The sequence below is a fragment of the Stegodyphus dumicola genome, chromosome X2 (assembly GCF_044657685.1).
Source record: "Stegodyphus dumicola isolate Sdum_Otavi_A_Nest chromosome X2, ASM4465768v1".
NCBI lineage: Eukaryota > Metazoa > Arthropoda > Arachnida > Araneae > Eresidae > Stegodyphus > Stegodyphus dumicola.
Window position 1 is genome coordinate 25951143 of NC_140781.1, and position 23439 is coordinate 25974581.

Below are 23439 nucleotides of genomic sequence, written 5' to 3' on the forward strand. Positions count from 1 at the left end.
AATCTCATCATATAAAGTAGAAACCGGTTATTGGTTGAGAAACTTTAGACGGAAAAAACAACTTGCTGGTGGATAAGGTATTTTTGGAGTAGAATTAAGCCCTAAGAATAGAATATAACTCTCGTCTTTGGCTTTTAATTCTTACTTGTGTGTTTGGTACATATACAGTTAAAAATAAAAAATATTTGTTCTGATTTATTTTTTAACATTTACTGTCTTCTAAAATGTTTTATACAGAAGAACAGACACTTACCATAGCATAACTGAACAATTCCTGTTCCAATTATAATTGCAAGAGCAATGAGTTTACCGAAGGTAAACAGATCTTGAACTCTTGTTGACCACTTCACATCCCAGCAGTTTACGAAGGTTAGAAGACCTAAAAAGAAATTATGAATTTATAAATATTACGTATACAGATGTAGGTTTCTAAATGCAATAAACTGATATTCACCAGCTTCGTATTAGTAGTCCTACTAATAGTATACTAGGACTAGTACTAGTCTAATATACCATTACTGTATTAGGATACTATAAGTGCTAATAATACTAGTATACTATAAGTGTATATAACTTATAGTATACTAGTAATATACTATTAGTAGCACTTCTTACTAGTACCAATGTAGTAATAGCACTACTAGTACTACTACTACTACTACTACCACCACCATCACTAGTACTACTAGTACTAGGAAGGCATGGATGTTTGTAAGCGTATAGTGTCTTCGCGGCATGGGGGCACTTTAAATATATGGTAATCCGAAAGTCCTCTCATGGGGTTTGGTGGAAGGGGAGAGGGGTGAGAGACCCTCGGAGCACCCCACGGGGTGCTTTCCTTCAAAACTGGGGTGGAAGTTGAAGTCCAACCTCCCTGAGGCTCTAGCAACCATTCTTCCATGAAATACATGAACAAGACAAAAACATTAATATTATTGTTGTTATTAATTTATTATTACTGCTATATTAGTATTTATGGTTACTATTCATCTTTATTATTATTATATTATCGTTACTATTATTATTTTACTAGCAGCTTCGCTGCCAGCCTTCGTCTGGCTTTTAAATGTACCGGAAAAATGGCTGAAGGGAACACCAAACGTTAAATTTAAAAACTGCTTAGAATTTTACTCTGCAGAACAACTTTATAAAAAAAGTTATTACGTATTACAAAATTACAATGAAATAAGCAATATCCCTTAATACAAATATTAATTATCCTAATAAATAAATTAACCAACTTCCCTTTGCAAAATCTTAAGAATTCAAATGGTATAAAGGAGGTTAAGAACTTTGTTTCCTAAAAGATCACTCAAAACTTTTCAATATCTTAAAGACAGTGAACTGAGCAATAAATAACATAAAAGAATACAAAAACAAAAAATTCTGAAAAGCAAAGTATAATTAATGATATTTTATCTTATATTTTCAAGAGAAAAAAATTATAATGAAATAAGCTTTTATTACATTGTTATTACTATTATTATTGGTGTTGTTGTTAATAATTATTATAATATATTGACCGCTGACTTCTGATGAGGGATTAATGTACGTTTTCATGCTTTCTTCTGACAGCACACATCATACAAAGTACACTGCAGATTTCAGATTTATGAATTATTGGTTTATTACTTTGCTGCTTTAGCGCAAGTTTTAGGATTTTTAATTTAATTTTAATTACTTTATTTTGAATCCTTACTAGTGAAAATTGATTTAGTTGTTTCGCATGAGCACTCACAAGTGTGCCCATTAAATTCTTACGTTTTAAAGCCGCTTATATTTTAAGAACAAAATATGTTCGAAACGACATTTTGGAAATACTTTATGTGCTTGAACTTAAATTTGATTTTGGTTTCTGAAAAGCTATATTACTTAAGCTAATTTTAAGTGAATATTAGCTAACAGTATCTCTTGAATTAATCTCTGCGTGTTATTCCATGACGTATTCCTTATTATTGGCTAAACAAAATAGAATGTGCTGTGTCTATTTAATAAACATATTAAATAGACCCTCTTGTGCACTGAAATTGGTTCTGATTAATTTAAGGGATACGGTTTCAAAGCAGTAGTAATTTTGTACAAAGGTACAAAGGCAATTTGGAGAAGTTAAATGTTTGTAAATGAAATGCATCAGTGTTTCGAAATGATGCACGCGCTAAATTGGTTTGGTTTCTGAAATTTAAAAACGATGAATTATCAATAAAATCCTGAGTGCAAAACGCCAATTCGAATTTATAGGCTAAGATCACTTTAACGAAAATACAGAACTTATTTAAAACATTCCTTTTATTTTTACCTATAATCTGCGATCTCTAAACTACTACAATGACACTCATATTCTCAGAAGAATATTTTCGGATTATGTGCTTTATCCTTTTCAGGGATTCCGATCTGAATTTTGGAAAAAATTCCGAATTGCATTCTGTTCAGTTTTTTTAGTGGAATTTAAAAATTTTCATTCAGAATTTTTTATTTGAAAAGTTTCGTATTTTCCCCCGTGGCCCAGAGGTCTTAGGATAAAATTTTCAACTTATGCTTGTCCTAAATGCTATCACCAAATTAATCTCGCAAAAAATATATAAAGCTATGTCATAAAATTCGTGAAAACTTGCTCTAGTTTGTTCGAAACTTTTACTTCCCATTTCGAAACATTTAAAAAATATATTCATATTAGCTATATATTTTATAGACTAGTCATCCTGCTTTATTTTTCCACATAATTTGTGACATTAGTTTAATACACCTCCCATTAATTCAAGTCACGAAGGATTAAAGTGCAAACTAACCAGCGTGATACAGCACTGAATTTCAAATTGCATTTTCTTAGTTATTTATTAGTGTTTAATTAAAGAAACAGATGGTGAATTAATTTGGAATTAAGGACATTTTTCTGTACGGTTGGAAGTATTTCAATCATAATTTTTCACATTATCTTTATTGCCTCTTTACCGTGAAGTAGACTTTTCTCTACATAAAAGCTGAAACAAGTAAACGTGCAGTGGATGGAATAATGTTAATGAAATAGATAAAATGCAGATTATTTATGTTTTCAGATGAAATATATCACGATTATTTATAATTTTCTGTCATTTTGTTTGACTACAAGGTACACTTGACCAACGTTTATCTAGAATTGTCTTTCCGCTTCATAATTCCATATTATTTTTCCTACAGTTTAAATAACATTAAACTTTCTACCTGTTATTAATAGCTTTGATTAAGGATTTGAGATTTCAGCAGCAATATAGAACAATTCTGACCACATATCAACAAAAAAATTAACTGGTTTTACCTAAAACCTATGTAAGTACTTATTTATGAAAAAGAAATATATCATTTACAACACAAAGATTTTTTAGAACTCAGTATAATTCTATATAATTTATAAGGGGAAAAGTCAAAGAACATACGCAAATAATATATTTCAAACCAGACAGAAATGAAAACAAAATTTATAATTGCAAGTAATAACTATTTCATCTAAATTAAACATTTTATGAGATCTTTAAGAACATAATTTCAGTGTTTAAAATGGGAAAGGTATGTCTATGGGTCACACGATTTTGAGCATCAATTTATTAGGATTCTAGCATCAGCAGGCAGTTGATGTTATCTTGAAATCACTGAGAGATTAAAGAGCTGTCAGCAAAAACAACAGATAAACAGATCCTGTGCAGATGGTGATTATAATGACGACATCCCAATCCGTCGATATTTATGATTCTTCATGTTATTTAACTCAAGTTATTTTCAACAAACATGAGTGATTTGCACGGGAAAGCATGATTGCATACAGCATGTCAAAAGTCTAAGCAAAATGTCCAGGTATTCTCGAGAAATTTCCCATACATTTTTACATTTGAGAACTTATCGGTCATTACTGGCCCTCAAGTAAATGCATTTTTTCGACATATTGACATATTGCATTTTTTCGAACTAAGACCATATTTGGAATGAAGTTAAAATCCGAAAAATTTTCAAGCTGGTGAAATTTTCAGGCCGAAAAAGGCTGGGTGAAAAATTCACCCAGCCTTGGTGCAAAACGAAAGTATTACACTACACTGGTGTGCAAAAATTAAGGACGAAGTCGAAAAATTAGCATATCAGCTGAACGAAGAGGCAGAGCGGACAGAAAGACCAATCAGGAGATTAAGTAAGGTGATGTACGGTAGCACATGCGCAGATATGCAGGTAGACGTAATGGGGGAGTGTCTGAGTAGTATAAAGCATGTTGTCGGTGTAAGATTAGTATTTCTGGCAAAGAGATTGCACGCCGTATAGCAGTTAAAATCACACCGAGTTGCTGCCTCAGCGAGAAATGGCGAATAATCAATCTGTTAGACGACATCTGGATGCTTTTACCCGAGGTCGAATCATTGGGAAGTTGGAGGAAGGCCGCAGTGTGACAAGTGTGGCTGCAGAGTTCGGAATTGCTCACAGCATCGTTTTACGACTTTGGAGACAATTTCAAACTACAGGAACAGCTATCCGGGGGTTTAGTAGTGGTCGTCCACGAGGAACCACACCCGCAGATGACTGGTATATTGCTTTACAGGCCAGAAGAAACAGGCGGCAGACAGCGGGAGAAATCGCTAGACACACGACACAGGCGACTGGACGACCGATATCGCGTTTTACCGTGGCCAGAAGACTGCACGGTGGTGGTCTGTTTGCACGACGCCCTGTACGGTGTGTACCTCTAACGCCTTCCCATCGGAGAAGGCGTTCTCTGTGGTGCAGGGAACACCGGAATTGGAGAGACAATGAATGGGGACGAGTACTCTTTACAAATGAGAGCAGATTCAGTCTGAGTAGCGATTCTCATTGCATACTCATCTGGAGAGAGCGGGGAAGCCGCAATCATCCCTCGAACATCATTGAAAGGGACAGGTATGGAGGTGGCGGTGTTCTCGTTTGGGGAGGCATCATGCTTGGTAGTCGTACAGACCTTCACATCTTCGACGCAGGTTCAGTCAACGGGACCCGTTATTGTAACGAGATTCTTCTTCCATATGTGCGTCTTTTTAGAGGCGCTATGGGTCCGCAGTTCCTTTTCATGGACGACAATGCACCATGTCATCGCACAGTAGCTGCCTAACAGCTCTTAGAGAGTGAGGATATTGAACGTATGGATTGGCCGGCACGATCTCCGGATCTCAATCCCATCGAGCATGTATGGGATTTTCTAGGCAGACGCTTGGCAGCTCATACCTTACCACCAGTAACGATTCCGGAGCTTCGATTGGCGCTGCAAGACGAATGGGCAGCAATGCCTCAACAACCCATTGACACCCTCATTCTCAGCATGGGCAGACGCTGTGAAACCTGCCTAGCAGTCAGGGGAGATCATATCCCCTATTAAAGACCGGATGTTTCTTGCTGGACACCCATCACAGGGATGTTTCGGCCTTCAGTCGCATTGCGCTCCATGCTACTTTTTCAATAAAGCTTCTTTTTATCCCTCTGATTTCTCTTTTAGTAAGTGTTGCTTACATTACTCATGTCCTTACGTATTGGGGATCTTACGGTATTAAATGTGTTGATTTGGAAAGCTTTCGTACAAAGTTATATTGAAAAAACCGTCTCGTCCTTAATTTTTGCACACCAGTGTATATGGCGGTCAATACGACCCTCGAATAGAGCTAATTCGTATATGTAGTCATTTGTTTGATATAAAAATCTAAAAATTAAAATTGCTCATTCACAACTTACTTAGTTATATCAGTATTATTTATATACTTGTTAAATTTCGCCTAATTTCAAACTAATTTCAACATGTCTAATTTCAAACATTCTTTCAAGTTGTAGTATTTGCCTGTCAATTAGTTGTTAACGCTAAAGCGAAAACCCTCGTCTTGTGTAGAATGCTTAAAATGTCAAGGTAAGTTAAAATATAAAATTATTTTTAGTAAACATTTCCTTCAGATTTCACAGATAACTGAATTCGTTTTACATTATCTGTGAAATAAGCTTTCGAAGACATCCCGATGGAAAAGGAAGTCTCACTGAGGTCATCTAGAATACAAAAATCTGTAGAAACAGGACGAAGAGTTTTTTAAGTACATGTTCAAGACAGAGCGTTAAACTAATAAATTGTTTAGTGTTAAGATAAATGCACTGTGCGATTTAAAATATTCTTAAATTCAGTTCATATTATCATAATTATTCAATAATAAGTAAAATGCAGTGTTCTGATACCAACTAATTAATAAAACTTCTCGTTTGCACTTTTTTAGTTTAATTTCGCATATTTCTCATACTCATTCGAATGACAAATTCAGTTCGTTAATAAAATGTCAATCTATTGTTGCGTATCACATGATACCAACGTTTAGTATCATGTGTTAGGTCCGTAATGTATTAAAAAAAAACCTAGGTGAAGGGCACAATTCCTTGTTAAAACAAATAACGTAAAAATGCATTTGGAATTTTGGCAAAAAATTAAGAGAAACACAGTGGTATACCTAGGTATTCCGCACCGTTCCTGAATTTCACAAAGCTGGGAGCATAGCTTTATAATCCATTATTATAATGGCTCAAAAAAATAATTTCGTTTTCACCTAATTATAATCAAATCTAACACAGATACTACGTTAAATACGATTAAATTCGATACACCACTGTGTCGTCAGAACAAAATCTCGAAAATGATTAAAAAGCGCAATGAAAATGCAGAGAGAAATGAAATTTGAAGCTATTGAATTTTCCGCAAATGAAAAAATTTCAACAGCCTGCTAGTGTTAATGAATGCGAATCTTAACATTAGCAATCCCGAACTAAAAGAGACAAATAAAGATTATATGTTGAAGATGTTCATTTTATTATTTGAAATTATCATTATTAGATTATGTCTATGACTTTGAACGCCTGAAGATACCAGATATACAGAAAATGAGTAAAATATGAAACTTATGCCGTAATCAACTCGTAAGTATAAATGAGGTTTCCGTAGGAAAGAGAGAGAACTCGAATATGACTTTAGAAGGTTAAGAATAGAAAAAAGGCTAGATAGGTAAGTAACCAGTGAATGCTGTTCTGCTAGAAAATAAACATTTCCATACGTTTCCTTTCAAAACACAAAATACTTATTGTTTATCTGTTTTGGGTTCTTAGCCAATTCACACAATATGACATTCAAATGACAAAATCCACCTTTGTTCCCAAATTTAGATTTTTTTGTTTTTACACTTGCCTTTAGTTGGGAGACCCAACAACGTCAGTAGCTGTCTCAGCAGCCTATCTCGTAGAACGAAACCATACAAAGGATTGGCACTAGAGGATTATGTGTCAGAGCATCCCATTCTAGCTCAGTATTTTTTTTTTCCAGCAAACGTTTGTAACAGATATGTTGCTTTTCGCATTTAGAGCTTAAGCTCCCAGCTTTTATCTCACAAGGATAATTATGCACCTAAAATTCAATAAAATTAAGAATCACGTGCATCACGATGTGTCCTTCCTCATATACGGTTAGCTTCTTACTATGTACACTGCGCAAAAAAATGGGGGGGGGCAGTTTTATATCTTTCGTTCCTCTGGGCCGATTGAGGAAATTCAAATTGCGTTATTTCATGTTTCGAAAGCGCGAATTAGTATATATATTAGATTTATATATAGCATTATTCTAACATAGGTATTTTGACACAAAATCATCGGACCTTTTTCTGAAATGACATGCCAATTTTTTTCCATATTTCGATTCTACGCTTCAGTCTTTGCCAATCTGCCAAGTTTTGTAAAAATCGCATGAATAGTTTTTAAAAGATTAGCTCTCAAAATTTTAGCTAATCAATGTTAATTGAATTTTATATATATTTATTAATATATCTTTTTTTTAATTAAACTTAATATGATTCTTTCTTCCAGAATTCGAAATTTAGGCTTAAGACAAATATAATTCGTACATTTTTTTATGATTTATTTTTTAAATTTGTATTTTTAAATATTTTTTTTATAAATTTTTCGAGAAGATTTTTGTATTATAGCCTATAAAAGTTTTAACATCGTCTTAAAGTATATGTGTTTCTAGGCGTACTTGCAAAAAATTAGAGTTTTTTATTCAAAATTTTCTAAGATATACATGTATTTACATATTGGAGCGTTTTGAAATTTGAAATTTTTTTTAAGCGATAATAACGCCAAAAGTGATTTACGCACTTTGTTAGAACTATTTGAAAGTATGAAAGATAACTTTTTTCCGACTCGTCTACAATGAAAACAAAGGAAAATAAGTTGCCATAAATTAAGAAGTTCGCCAAGTAAATTATTCTTGGCGAAAACTGAAAAAAAAATACGCCAAGATAATTTTTTTAATTTCTCTGTAAATTTCGCACCAAATTTTACAAAAGTTAATATTTAGGCATAATTTGAGTTATAGAATCGAAATATGGAAAAGCATTGGCATGTCGTTTCAGAAAAAGTCCGAGTTTGTGTCAAAATACTTACGTTAAAATGATGCTATATATCTAATGTCTAAGTCTATCTATCTAATGTCTAATATCCTAAGTCGCGCTTTCGAGACACTAATAATCTAATATATCTAATATATATCTGAGCTAATATATATCTTAAGTCGCGCTTTCGAGACATGAAAAATGCAATTTGAATTTCGTCATTTGGCCCAGTAGAACGGGAGATATAGAACTGTTCTCCACTCAGCTTGCATTTGATATAACATGTGCTCATTAGCTTATTCAGATACCAAGAATTGCGATAATCAGATATAATGCATGCAAATTAAACAGCTCTTTCGTTTGTTTGTTTTCTGTTTTACAACAGTAAAGCATAATTGCCATTAAAAGTCTGAAGATATTTCAACATGAGTGATCATATGTACCAAGCTTTCTTGAATTATTTAATTTTTTTGAATTACCACAGGTATTTCATTGCATACCTCGTTGATTTAATAATATAACAATTAACATAATGATCTCGCCTACCTTTGTCCAGCTAACCTGTTGTCTGCAGCCCGTCGTTTTTACCAACGGTTATGTAAAACATAACGCTTGCAATTAACGTAACCTCTTGCATAAGGTCACCTGTTTATATTACTTGTTTCAATAATGTTACGAAGAATTATGCCTAAAATAAAGTGCTGTATCAAATGGTTACGAAGATGATACGAAACTCAACGTTAGTCTTAAAAAGAATGTAATGATACACCAGCGCCTGTTATAATTGAAGAAAGAATTACCAGCTTCTGTAGTAAGATCTACTTATGTCTGCCTCTTCATCATCAGTTTGCTGTCTTTCAATATCAGTCGCTAAAATGCTTTGCTGGTTGAGTATGCTAAAAATGCTCAACCAGCAAAGACTGAAAATCTGAGCCATCTGACTAACCAATTCAAAAATAAAAGCATTCAATCCTGTTTTCAGATGAGACAATCTAATTTACATATTTTGTTTGTTCTGCAACTCTGTATAAGTATTTAGACCAATAAAAAGAGGGTTATCAATTCCTTTTTTTCTTTTCTTCCCGAATGCATTTATTGAACCTTATTCTTTTCCAAAGCTTTATTTCGCTACTCCAAATTAATTCCATTCAATTCAGTTCACAGTAGGTGGTAAATGAATAACCACATACCTCTAATGAATACCTGAAGTAACCGGGTAATTTGCATTTGCATTTTTGAAATCAGGGCTAAGCGCTATGCTTGCAAGGAAGCAGTTGTTTTCAGGTATTTGTAGTCCTTAAAAAAATAAAGCCTGTGTTTCTTGCGTTTTGAAGAAATATGCTTTCTATTCAGTACTTGTAGAGATAAGATGCATAGTCTAATAAAAATTTTCTGTTAAACCGCATGCTTGCCAGAAATTTGTTTCCTCGCTTGGCAATTTGTATAGGCATTCTCCGTTTATGTACTCCGTTTATGACTCCGTTATGTCCCTTAAGTGTCCGAGACATGTTTCGCTTTGAAAAGAATCCCAGTTTTTAAGAATAATATCTTTCACATTCTCAACATGCATAATTATACATTGTAAACATTTTCCCTACGGGGTGCCTAACCTGTTGAAAGGCATCTCGAATTTTCTTCCAGAACTTGGTACCGTTGCAGCCTGACCAGTTCTTTTTAATACAGTTTAAACCTAAGCGTGTTTCACAGATATAACGAACCTTTTAACAAAGTAATTTTTGGCATTTTATAGATATCGATATCTTCACTCCTGAATGTCTCGGCACTCAATTAAAACTGACAAACATTTTCGTTTATTGAAAATAAATTTTTAATTATACATTATTCGCCCTCCAGTAGGAATATTAATATATTTTGGAGATGGGTATCATCTTTAATGATAGTCATAAATTTTGCACATTAGATTTGCGTCCATTAAAAGAAGAAAGTATGTGTGAACTTTCTCTACTGCAGCAGACAAAAACTTTCACCAAACAAATAGACAAAACATTCACCGCAATCTTTTATTTTAGGTTGCGTACTGACTTTCAGAAGTGTTTTTTTTTTTTTTTTTTTTTTTTTTTTTTTTGTGTGTGTGTGTGTGTGTGTGTGTGTCTGTCCATTATAGAAAGTCAAAGACGTTTTAACGGCTTAGATTTCGTGAAATAAAGTTTTGTTTCAGAAGGAGCATCCAAAGTAGAAATAATTTACAAAGTAAATGTTGACTTTATTCCGCTTATTTGCCATGATGATTCCGAAGCAGTAATAATTTAAAAACATGATGCAGTTTATGAACTCATTTATAAGGATGAAGCTCATGTAATTTGTTGAAAACGTTCAAAATTGTATGAGAACTACTTAATGGCTTTTCTACCTGAAAAGGTTAAAACCAGAGCAATATGATGAACAGCAATCCTTCATACTCTTTCCCTGTTAGTATTGAACAATGCTGTTCGTTTACTTTTCAAAATGAAAGTGGAATATGTTATTTCAACTGGCAAGTTCTACAGCACAGAGCAAGAAGCATGATCTGTTCCTGTTTATGATAAAAACACTATTTAAAATTTTAAAGAAAGATTTGGAAATGAAATATCATGCGTTTTGTGGCTTCTTTTCCGTTTGCCAGTGACAGATTAGCTGACATCAGTTACAGTATACAGCACTGGTAACTGAAAACGCTTGGACCTTAGAGATTCGCAGAGGGGAGAAAAATCATACATGACGCGTAAATTGATAATAATTCCCTCTTTTTGCTTTAATGTAGATTTCTGCAGCTAATTTTACATTTTATTTCCTCACTTAGTCTTACAGATTAATAAAATTTATTTTTACCTTAAGTTTTAAGTTACACACGTACGTTTCGAATGAGAGCCACTTCTTATAAGCAAATTTTATTTTTTGAAAAGAAGAGTTCGCACTATACTTGTATACGTTTTGAAAACCGTTGTTCGCCTTTCCACTTGAAGTAAAATAACTTTTGACTTTTCGAGATGTCATTGCTTAGACATATGCTAAAAATACGCCTGGACGATCGATTTCAGAGGTCCATTAATATAGTTGTTTAAATAGCTACGCGTGGTTTTCCTTATGTGCAACGTGTATACAAGCCAGTTTTCCTTCGAAAGTCCTCCACGGAGGCATCCCTCCCTTTTAAGCACATGGCCCTAGAGCACTTTGCCATAAACAACCAAACGAAACAAAAATAATTCTTTATGGCAAAGCTCTGGGTGATTAACTGCATAAGGGAAGCGATGTCTTCATGAAAGACTATCGAAAGACTCATATTTTGCGTTATATATGGGGAAAACTACGAAAAGATTTATGTAGCAACTTGTTTAGCGATCTTATTCATTTGCTCGTAGTGGGTCCACTGTCTCCTATTGTTGAAAAGGGAATTTTTCCCCAGGTTGCCCATATCAGCAAGGGGGGCTACGAAATATGGACTGTATTCTTCAGCACGAGTCATGAGTTGCCCGACTGGACAGGTTGCGAACTGCATATAAACACTCCCTAGAGTTGAGTAGCATTGACAAGAGGGAAATCACTGTCCTAGAAATTTGGCTTTTATGCAATTTTTAAGGAGCCCAACATAAAGTGAATGACATTCTAAACAGCAAACCGCACCCATCTGTCACTCGATGAATTTCTTTACCACTAGCGACTATTAGTACGTAAGAATATTGCGTTACATCATACACAGCCTTTTAATCTAGTAATACAAATAACGACAGCTTTCAATCATATTTGAAGCAATTTATTGAGTTCCTTGTTTGTTCTTCATCCGAGAGCTCAGCGAATAAAACTAAGTATACTTAATTTCGTATTTTATCGTAACTAATTCAGGAATTTGTATTTAATACGATGTGATATCCTTCTAAGTAGATATCTCGTGAAGTTTATGCCCAAGATTTTGGGAAAAAAAGATCAAGAATGACATGTAGATTAATTTCAATTAATCTCTCGTTTTTTAATTAAACGGGACTTTACAAAACTAGATATTTAAAATTTAACATCTATTCCCTTCAACGAGGTATTCGAACAGTTATACAGAGTGGCGCAGATATTATCAGCATGCATAACAACAACGTTTTGAATAACACGTGCGACAGAGTTTACCTGCAATAGAAACAGCATGTTATTATTACCCTCATCAGGTTAGCTTTGTTGCATCTAACAACTCAATCAAGTATAAATATATGAATAAAAAATTTTAAGTAATTTCCTTAAAGGCCAAAAGATTGTAGGTCTGATTCCGGAACAAAGAAACAAATTCTATTCTTCGTAACTTAAATTATTAATAAACTTGCTTTTGGAATACAGTAACAAAACTGGAAATGAGGTAAGTTATTCAAGTACTCTTTAGAATATTTTTAAAGTGGCTGTAACTGGTTGATCAAACTAGTTTAATACAATATAGACAGAAACAAAGCCAGTTTATCCAGATGGTATGTAAATTATACTTGACCATCGCCTCCTTTCCCTCAAATAAACTTGGCCTCGGGAGACTGGCTTAGGGCTTTACCTCGTTTTACATTCTGTCCTTACTCTAAATCCATTTCCTGCCGGCTTTTTCAGTTGACTACTTCTGCAATTTTTGTACGTGGGAATGAATTGAATATTTTAGATGCAAAGAAATCTGAGCAACTTGCTTCAAAGTTGATGCGCAATGTTGATAAAAGTCTGATATTGGATGCTCATTTTTTCGTTGTGCTTAATCTTTATCGAGAATTGTTACCAGGAGCATTCGCTATTATATTTCTTTTAGTAGTGCATTACTAATTCTAATCGGTATTTCTTTTATTAGCGCATTACTACTAATTCCTCTGTAATGCACACTACGTTGCGCATCTGTAATTAGAATTCCCTATTGTTTTATAATAATAATACCAAATTTTCTTTATAATAACTGAGTTTCAGAACTGCTTGCATATTAATAATCAAAATGTAAGCTGATGTTAGTAAAAATAGTATTATCATTTAAATTTTCAAAAACTGTCACATCTTACTGCACACATCCTACTGTACATTACACCTTTTCCCTTTGATGTGAAAGGAGTTACGCAAAGAAAAATTTTATAGATCAGAAGATAATCTTTCTAAGATTCGTGGTTGAATAATTTTACATTCATTAACGAGTGGCATTAATGATATTCTGAATTTCTACATCAGGACGAAAAAAAATTGAATGACAATAATAGTGTAAAGAAAGAAAGAAAATTTTCTTACTTGAATTTGAATTTGAATTTGCTCAAAGTTATTAATACCCGACTTCTAGTTCCCGTAGTTCTACAGATTATCTATCACGCCATGACATATTAATTTCATTTGGATAACAGATTTCATGCAAAAAATTCATCGAGCATTTCAAATTTAACTTTTTAGTTCTTAACCTTTTAAACAATTTAATAAAATTATAAGGATAACATGTTTTGCACCCCAAAACAAATACAGAAAATTCTAGCACCCTTTTTCAAACGCCGTTGGAAATCACTCCAAATCATAGTGAATTTAAACTTTTATTTCAGTTAAGATGAATGTTTTCTTTTCACTTACTTTCAAATTGAAGTAACAGATTTTAATGCCCTCATTATATAATTTATAACGCAATTTTAAAAGAATCAAAGGACTTGAACATAAATACACTACTGAAGTTACCATATAATGGAGGAGAGGTGATATTTTCCCAGAATTAATGCGAGATGTTCCTATCACAGCAGTGTCAATACATTCTCTATCGCGTTAGCAATCTCGTAATGGCTAAAAAGTAGGTAATTCGAAGATATTAATTCAAACTTATTTGCAATTTCCATTGTCTATATAAAACTATAACTTTGGAAAAACGCAAACACATTTGCAGTCTCCCCCTTCCATAACATTCATGCAGTCTTTCGGTCTACCTTTGATATATAAAGAGGAAACGTATCATGAATTTAAGCATAAAATGAAGTTCTAAATCGATATATAATTATAGTGAACTCCTCGCGGCTATCACCTCCTTAAAATGATCAGCTCTGAAAATCACTGCTATTTCTGGAAAGAAAAAAAATGATGGTGCTGAACATCACTGACTGTTATGCTTTATAAAGTGACCTTCTCCGTAGAAGCCCATAATTATCGGCAGACACAGAAGTGGATTTCAGTCTAGTCATAACAAAGCCGCGAGACTATTCAGTATTTGTTATGGTTGAGAAATGATTCGAAAACAGTGAAACAGAACTACACTTACTATAGAAACGATCCAATGAAGTATGATCTACAGGAGTATATTACAGGAGGCTGTCCATGTTTAATTATTATACTCATTTTCCTTGCTTGGGAGCCCTAACATATGCAAAATTTAAAAATATCAAATTTGCACTGAAGGAAATTGATTTTTTCTCAATATGTTTATTTGAGCATAATATCGTGCTCTGTGTTTCCAATGAAAAATCCCTTCTTTTGCATTAATGCTTATTTTATACATACATACACTGTTAGACCAAAAAAAAAAAAAAAAAAAAAAAAAAAACGACGCACCGAGAAGATGTAAAGCAAATTGGACACAAATTGGTATGCATACAGGTATCAACGAAAAATGCGAAATTTTACATTTTGGCTGCCAATGAACGAACGGTTGTCGCTACAGCGCATCTGATCTGCGTAACTGGCAGGATATTTAAGAGGAGAAATTAAGATTCCAGGTCATAAATTCTTCCCGAATTTCATTCTGTGCACTCTGGTAGATAGTATCTATGCCTCGCATACAGTTGCGCGAACGACATGCGCAGATGTCAGAATTTGAGACAGGTCGTGTAGTTGGGTCAAAGAAGCCGGTTGGTCTTATTGGCGAATAGCTGGACATTTTAGCAGGAGCGATGCCACTATTAGACGATGTTGGCAGGAATGGATGAACAATGGCCGCACACAGCGTCAAGAAGGAAGCGGTAGGCCTAGAGAAACGACAGAACGTGAAGACCGAGCAATCTTCAGAGTGGCACTCACAGCCCCAGATGCATCATTACCATCGATTGTACGTGCAACTAGTGCTTCAGTGACCGCAAGGACCATTCATAGACGGCTCACAGAAAGGGGCCTGAGGTCACGGCGCCCCTTTCCCCGACTACCATTGACCTCTGTACAGCGTCAAGCCTGTTTGCAGTGGTGTCGGGCTCATTCGCACTGGAATGTCACTGACTGGTATAGAATAGTCTTTAGTGATGAGTCCCGCTTTGAACTGAGCCCCGATGACCAGTGAAGGCGAGTCTGGAGACGCCCCGGAAAGCGGTGTGATACCAACCTGACTGTCTTCCGACAGACAGGTCGACAAACAGGAGTGATGGTCTGGGGTGCCATTTCATTTCATAGTAGGACCTCTTTGGTTGTCAACCGTTGCAACCTTACAGCACAGCGGTACGTCGATGAAGTTCTAAGGCCCGTTGTGTTGCCCTTCATATCACGCCACCCCGGGCTTACATTTCAGCAAGATAATGCCCACCCTCACACTGCAAATTTTTTACTGCTTGCCGAACATTACCTTGGCCAGCAAGGGCGCCGGATCTCTCTCCTATTGAGCACGTTTGAAGCATTATGGGCAGGGCCCTCCAACCAGCTCGGGATGTTGATGATTTAACGCGCCAGTTGGGCAGAATTTGGCACGATATGCCTCAGGAGGACATCAGCAACCTCTATCAATCGATGTCAAGCCGAATAACTGCTTGCATAAGAGCCAGAGATGGACAAACGCGTTACTGACTTTTTCACATTGTGAAGCTCTATCACTTCAATAAATCATCCAATTTTTCTCAAACTGTAATCATTTGTTTTTCTATACATGTACATCACTTCTACCGATTTTCGTCCCATTCGAATAACTCCTTCTTGGTACGTCCTTTTTTTTTTTTTTTTTTTTTTGTCTAAGAGTGTATATCTTGAAGAGGAACACCCACGCTTCTAAACGGTTTTGGTCTTTTCGTGGAAATTGTCGCCTCTCAGTCATTATAATTAGTACGAATGTTTGTTTGCGTTCTAAGAAATTTTTGCCACGTTGAGAGACGGTCGTCTTACGATGGTTGTCAACAAAAGTGATTTCTCTGCGGATGCACTTTTAACATGCATATTCCGCAAATATTTAAAAATGTTAATATCATTTTACGAAGGAAACAAAACAAGTTTCGCTCACCAGCGGAATTTGCAATTCGTTTTGAAAAACAAAAATCCTTTATTCTGTCTGTATGTAACAGACATCATGCAAAAAAAAATCTTCCAAATGAATTCGAGAACGGTCAAAATGGGTATTTCTGTTCAAATATGATACCCGAAATTTTTAGCGATTACAATACTTTCTTTGCTTCGTACAAGGGAGAAAAATGAATAAAATAAAAGGTAACTAAATACATAAATTACATAAAATGAATAAACCATTGCAGTTACATAAACACTCAGGGATGAGTTTGCTAGTAAATAAACCAGATGAAATAAAAAAAACAGATGATCTCAGTTAATAAGAAGGAGCAATGATTACATAATAAATCTCACAAATAATACACAGTGAAGACACTATATTTACAGAGAACGCAAGCAGGGGAATTAAATGGGATCTTATTGAATTATAATAAACGCAAAAGGGATATATGTAGGAATATGTATATATAATATAATAATTAAATATCCTATAAAAGATTTTTTTTCTTTGCAGTTAATGCATTTTGGACTGAGCATAACGAAATTCCTACACATCAAATTTTGGAAATACACACAGTAGGCAATAATTAAAAAAATAAATAAATAAAAATGCAAATTGAAGTAAATTAAAGTAATATTTTCTTCCGCAATGGGTCAAAATTTTTGTACCTAAAATAGAGGTTATTTTTCCTATATGACTACATCCCTAGAAAAGACATGTTACTTAAAACCTTAGCAAAGTTAAGTACCATTACACCTGATATGAATGAGTAACCCTTGCCAGTATTCTAAATCCTCTAGGCATTTTTGAAGATAACTGCACAGTATTATCCAATATTATACTCTACCTATGTCAGTGAGATAACAATGGTGGAACTACACTTGACTTGTTTTGAAGAATAGTGAATACCAGTTTTGAAAACAAAGAACGGAATTAAAAATAAAATAATTTACTTTTAATATTTCACCTCTCCTTCCATCTATCCATTCTAACAATTCTTTAAAAAATTTAGAAAATACAACAGTATTTTAGCGTTAAGTATTGAAAATACAAAAATATAAGGAAACACTAATTAAGGAGCTATTTACCTTGTTTTTAGATGCCCCACTTTAGGAAACCTTTCATCAAAACATCTTTTTTCTGCATTTAATTCACTTCCTCGTACGACCATGAACTTAGATACTTCTTTTACGAGTAGGGTGTTGTGGTGTAACAATTTACTCACGCTTCAGTTGCAAGCAGATATCTGTGGTGACAAGAATGCCATTTAACCGTAGCAGAAAATCAAGTCATTGAACTGTCTCGGTGGACCAGTTATTTCTTTCGAGAGCCTTATAAGCAAAATCGCGTTTTCGCGTAAACGGAATATTGACTTACGACGAAAGAAGCTAAGATGAATAATGCAGTGTTCTTATTATTAAGATTTTTAGCGAGAAACTTCTTTCAAGCAGATTCCTGCAGCTCCTTCCTTCGTCCGATTTCAATTCTAGTTCTTCTTTTAAGAGTCATTAAAGTGATGTAAAATGCTTCAGAAGCTACGATTTCCAGTTTGAAAGCAAAATAACTTTAATTACATGTTAGAATGTTTTCCAGTTGCTGGCCCACCGAGCTGCAATTAGAGCATGAGAGGTCAATCGGTACTATTAGAACTCCTTCTTTTTATCGCTCTACAAAAACTTGGGATGATTCGTTAGGCATTTTCCACGGTCATCTTTTCCTGACATTATAATTATTTGTTTTGTCATTCTACGATCGTTTTTTCGTAGCAAACAGTGCAAAGAAATACCGTATTTATGCGAATCTAATGCGCCATCGAATCTAATGCGCATCCCCATTTTAAAACTTTAAATAATAAAAAAATTGTTTGTCGGCGAATGTAATGCGCATCAATGGTATGAGGAATTTATTGAATCTTATTTTATACAACAATGGATTTGTATATAAACTATCAATCAATGGTGTGATAATTTTATTTAAATTTAGATACCATATTTTATACAACAATGGATTTATACATAAAGTAACAGAACATAGAATTAACCTATTAGTGGGCTATTGTTATGTGAAACAATCATTGTTAATTACCACTACCGTATATACGGTACATATCGTAAAGTATGAACATGAAATAAATGGTAACATTTCTATCTAGCTAACAGTTTCTACAATCCGTGATTAATAGTAAACGTCTTTATTCACTATTTTGATGATAACTTTTTTAGTCCCCTTCTCCGTAATGGTGTAGTTACGAGGCATATCAAACCAAATTGGCGTCTCGTCAGCGTTGCCAATTTGGCCCATTGAAAAATTCTTTTCCTTCCGAAGTGTGATGACATACCGCTAAAATGTTAGTAGTTTTCCCTCAAAATCTGCAGGAAGCTTTTGGCATATTGTTGTACGGCGTCTTAGAAATAAGCCCATCCGCTTCATAAACCGATCCACCCATCGACGGCTAGCTTTAAACTCTCGTTTCGGTATTCCAAGAACTTCAGCCTCCTCTTTTGCTTTATTTCTTGTAGTGTCGCTAGTCACAGGTTGTCCATTCTTCCTCCTTTCACGTACAAATTCCAAAACCTTTTCTTCAATTTTAGGGTGTCTTCCTTTGCGAGGGCCAGTGAATTTCTTTCTACTAGTTTTAGTTGCAAACAGTGCCAATTTCTGTTGCCGCTACAAGCGAACATTGCTCTCAGCTACGTTGAACTCTCTCCCAGCCTTTCTATTGCCATTTCTTTCAGGATAAAGAATTACTTTACGTTTGAAACTAGCGTCATATGACATTCTTCTCTGCTTGCCCTCCATTTCGTGACTACGTACTCTGCAGTATGCAATAATGTGTCAACGATAAATGTAACGGTAAATGTAGTCGAGAAATACAGTAATCCATTGTTACGATTTAAATTCGGTTGACGTCATCGGCGAACTGCTGACGTCATCGGCGAACTTTGCACTCGAATCTAATGCGCACCCCAATTTTGAGTACTACATTTGGCCAAAAACGATGCGCATTAGATTCGCGTAAATACGGTATTAATTTTTCGAAAATATGCACACGTGCACAGGCTAGGAACAAAAAGCACATTTTATCGCTATTTTTGCTTGAATTGATCATCAGTTCGTTGATAAATTGTGAATAGATATGTGACATAATTCTATAATATCTCAAAGACTAAATATCCATTTATTGGATCCTTTTCTCCTTTATGACTGCTTTGCAGGGACAAATGTTAATTGTGATTGAGAAACAACGCCCAATTATAACGTTATGAAGAAACATGGAATTAAAACTATTAGCGTATTGTTATTCCCAAATTAAGAATATGTTTCTAGAAATTAAAGATAAGAGACTTATATATATATAGATGCTATATACATGCCGAGATCCAACGATAATTCCAACTGTAGAGTATGTGTGTATTAGACACACACACACACACATATATATATATATATAATTAAAAAGTAATTCTTCAAGCTATAGCCTACGAGCAAAGTGATACTTCGTTCCTATGCAAATAAGTATAAACACATAGTAAAGATCCAATTGCAATAAAAAATGTAAAAACATAGAATGTATGACAAAATAAGAAAGAAAAAGCTAAAGATGAATGCTTAACTTGATTGGAATTTGAAAGTAAATATGTGTGTAAAATAAAGTGTAAGCTATCTCATTACATATTAGAAAAATACAACAAAATATCATATTAAAAATAATAAGAACCACAAGCAGTGGTAAATGGAATAATTAGCCTAATTCGAACATCATCATGGACTTTTCAAGGGAAATGCATATTGATATTCGAAATCTGCTAAATTCCAGAACGCGTTTCGTCGAACAAGCATTGAGACTGATAGCCAAAAAATTATTTATTTTTAAAAGTCGGAATATTAATTTTAAACCAGGTCTCAATTTCCCTGTTTCATTTCCCGACGCTTCCGCTGTTTACGTGAGAAATAGTTAATTAATGCAGTAAAAGTAAATAGATCGCCTGGTAAGGCAAATTTACAGTTATAAAATAAATAGCGAAATTGCTATTAGTAAAAATATACACGAACTTTATGGGTGAACCTTCTAGTGTGAAAAGTTATAACTTTTAAAAAAGGAGTAATAGTAAAAATGTCTTAGAAAGAGAAAAAAGATTAAAGTTGGGCCAGTTTGTAACCAAAATTCATAACTACGAAAAGTTGAAATAAAAAACATACCTGAATCTTTCTTCTAGAAGCTGTTATACAAAAATGGCCGAAATAGGGTTCGGAAAGTAAATACATACGTTACCGTGAAAGACCGAAATTGGAGAATGTCCGACTTTCACTGGAGAATGTCAACATTCACCAAATACGTCGGTGAAAGATCAAGTACTGCATTACATTCTTGTACATTCGGACCCTCACCGGTGTATGTCGACAATCACAGATATGCTCTGGTGTAGGTCAAAAAGAGTGATCATAAAGTGTCACAATAGTTTAAGTTGTTGCAATAAATAAGATTTGAATCACATAATTTAGTAAGTTTTTTATTACTATTAGTTTATTTTCTCATTTAGAACGTACTGCATAATTAAGTAAGTTTCTAACTTCTATTATTTTCCTTTCTCATTTTGAATGTACTGTGTGTTTTAAGTTCTTATATTCTTAAGTTTTTATTTTAAGTCTCAAGTGCGTTTTTTCGTGACTGAATGACGGAGAAAAAAATATAATATTCTTATATGTTCAACATTCACCATTAGTACATGGTGAATGTCGACAAGTCAGAAATAAGAGTATTTGGAAAATATTTCGGACATACACCAAGCGACTATGTGAATGTTGACATTCACCGGTGAAAGTCGACATTCTCCAGATTTCGATGTTTCACAGTATCATACGTAACCCTTACACGAGTTATCGTCTGGTCTATACTCTCGCAATTGTTGGTTGTAATCATATACTTCCAGTTACAGAAGAGTTTTAAATGATGAAAATATTTATGTTTTGGCAATGTCAAATTTGAATTTTTTTTTTTTTTTTTTTTTAATAATAGCAGTAAAATATAACTTTTACCGTCTCCCAGTTCGTATACTTATATTTGCGAAAGTTTTATACTCATTATGAAAAAATTAAGTTGTAAGGAGTTTTATTCCCGTACGACAAAAATTAATCGGGATATTTATTTTCAAAATTCGCCATTTTTTATGACATTTTCAACTTGCCTTGGATCGGTTAAGTTAGAATAATTCGAGGAAATAAGTTTAAATGAAGTGCAGAAAAAAAATTAATAGAATTTAATAGGCCGTACAAGGAAATCATGTGGTGCCCACATGAGATTTGTTTATTCCGAATTGAAAAAAAAATTGAAAAATGCAAATATTTCTCCCGATAAAATAAACAGTGTTTCATGTAGCAACACAAAAATTGCTAAGCAATGTTATTTTACTTAACATGGTTTTTCGGAGAGAAACTGGTGATCCAGTAAATTCCAGCTATAACCTCTAACAACAAACACAGCCACATCTTTACAATAGGGTCAGCTTTGTCACTTGTCAAATTAAAATGAATTTAAAACCGTATCATGCATATCAAAGCATATCAGCTTACAAGAGTTCCAAATTGTTTTAGTTAGTATGATTTTGGAAAACAAGCAATTAAATTTCAACATTTTTCAGAAATGTGAAATATCAGAAGTTTTCAGAGGTATTTTTCAAAAAAAAAAAAAAAAAAAAAAGGAAGAAGAAGAAATATTGCTGCTGCTAATGTCAGGCTCATTTTACACATGTGCTTCACATGAATGCCTCACAGCAATAAAAAACGTACTTTCATACTCTTTTTTTTTTTTTTTTTTTTTTTTTCTGTGACAAAACTGGTGCATCTGAAACTTCAATAATTATCTGGGAAATTTTCGCTTCTAAATACACAATTTCTTTTATTTTACTTTGTAGCTAAAAAAAATTTTAATTGTAACATCAACAAAAGCTTAATAAAGCTTTGATATTCCATTATATATTTTATGATTTTCGAATTCGAAACGCTTTAGTGATTATTAATAGTTCGTGAATGGTTTGTTGATGATTATTTATATATATTACATACTTATTAGATAGGCAACAAAGTAAGATTTATTAAAATTATTTATAGGTTAGTTTGATGTAAACATAGGAATATTTACCCAGAATATTTTTCAAAATTTGTATACATCTTTTATACAATTTTAGCTGTGCGGAAGTTAAATCAATGTCTTCCCGACCCTATTAGACTGAGAAATGAGTTATCGCTCCATCTGAATTAAGATGAGAAAGTCCTACGAAGGTTAAAATAACTTTTTTATTAAATTTTTAAATTAGCACTACTTTAGCTTACAAATAGAACTCCGCCACTTGCGAATATTTAAGGTAACATTAGTAGAAATTCCAATTCGAGTGACGTAATCGGAGACTACACAAAATAATCTACTTAAGATACTCAATTATTTTAACGGCTCGTGTTAGCGTCGGCTAGCGAAAGTGGCTAAAGCCGGAATAATATCTGGCTGAGCTGAGGACAGTTCATAACTGCAGACGAAAATGCCAAACCTAAAGCATTCAAAGCCCTCCACTTAAAAATTTACACAATTAGTATGCATTCTGGAAAGACTACTGAAAGAAGTTTAGTAAAGGTTTAAATATTAATAATTAGTTTATTAGCATAAAATACTTATACCTTTAACAAAGGTAGTGGAAGTCTGAATTCGCCCAAAGAAAATAAGAGCACAAACTAATGATTATGATTAATATTTCATCCTCTGAACTTCATTCACTTACCATTGCTATTTTACTTCTTTTTCTTCAGTGGACTAATGCTTTACAAAGAAAGTCAAAGTGCTCTAAAGCAGTTTTCTTCTTTGATTAAACTGACAATAAGTTTAACAAATATTTTGATATT

The 23439-nt window shown here is 33.8% G+C and overlaps 1 protein-coding gene across 1 annotated transcript in view; it reads right to left on the minus strand.

The window, feature by feature from the left end:
• Positions 1-23439, minus strand: part of LOC118188898 (large neutral amino acids transporter small subunit 2-like) — a 96435-nt gene that overhangs the window by 52568 nt on the left and 20428 nt on the right. The window contains exon 2 of the mRNA XM_035359419.2: positions 254-379. Coding sequence (XP_035215310.1) covers positions 254-379 — 126 coding nt within the window. The remainder of the gene's footprint in view (positions 1-253; positions 380-23439) is intronic.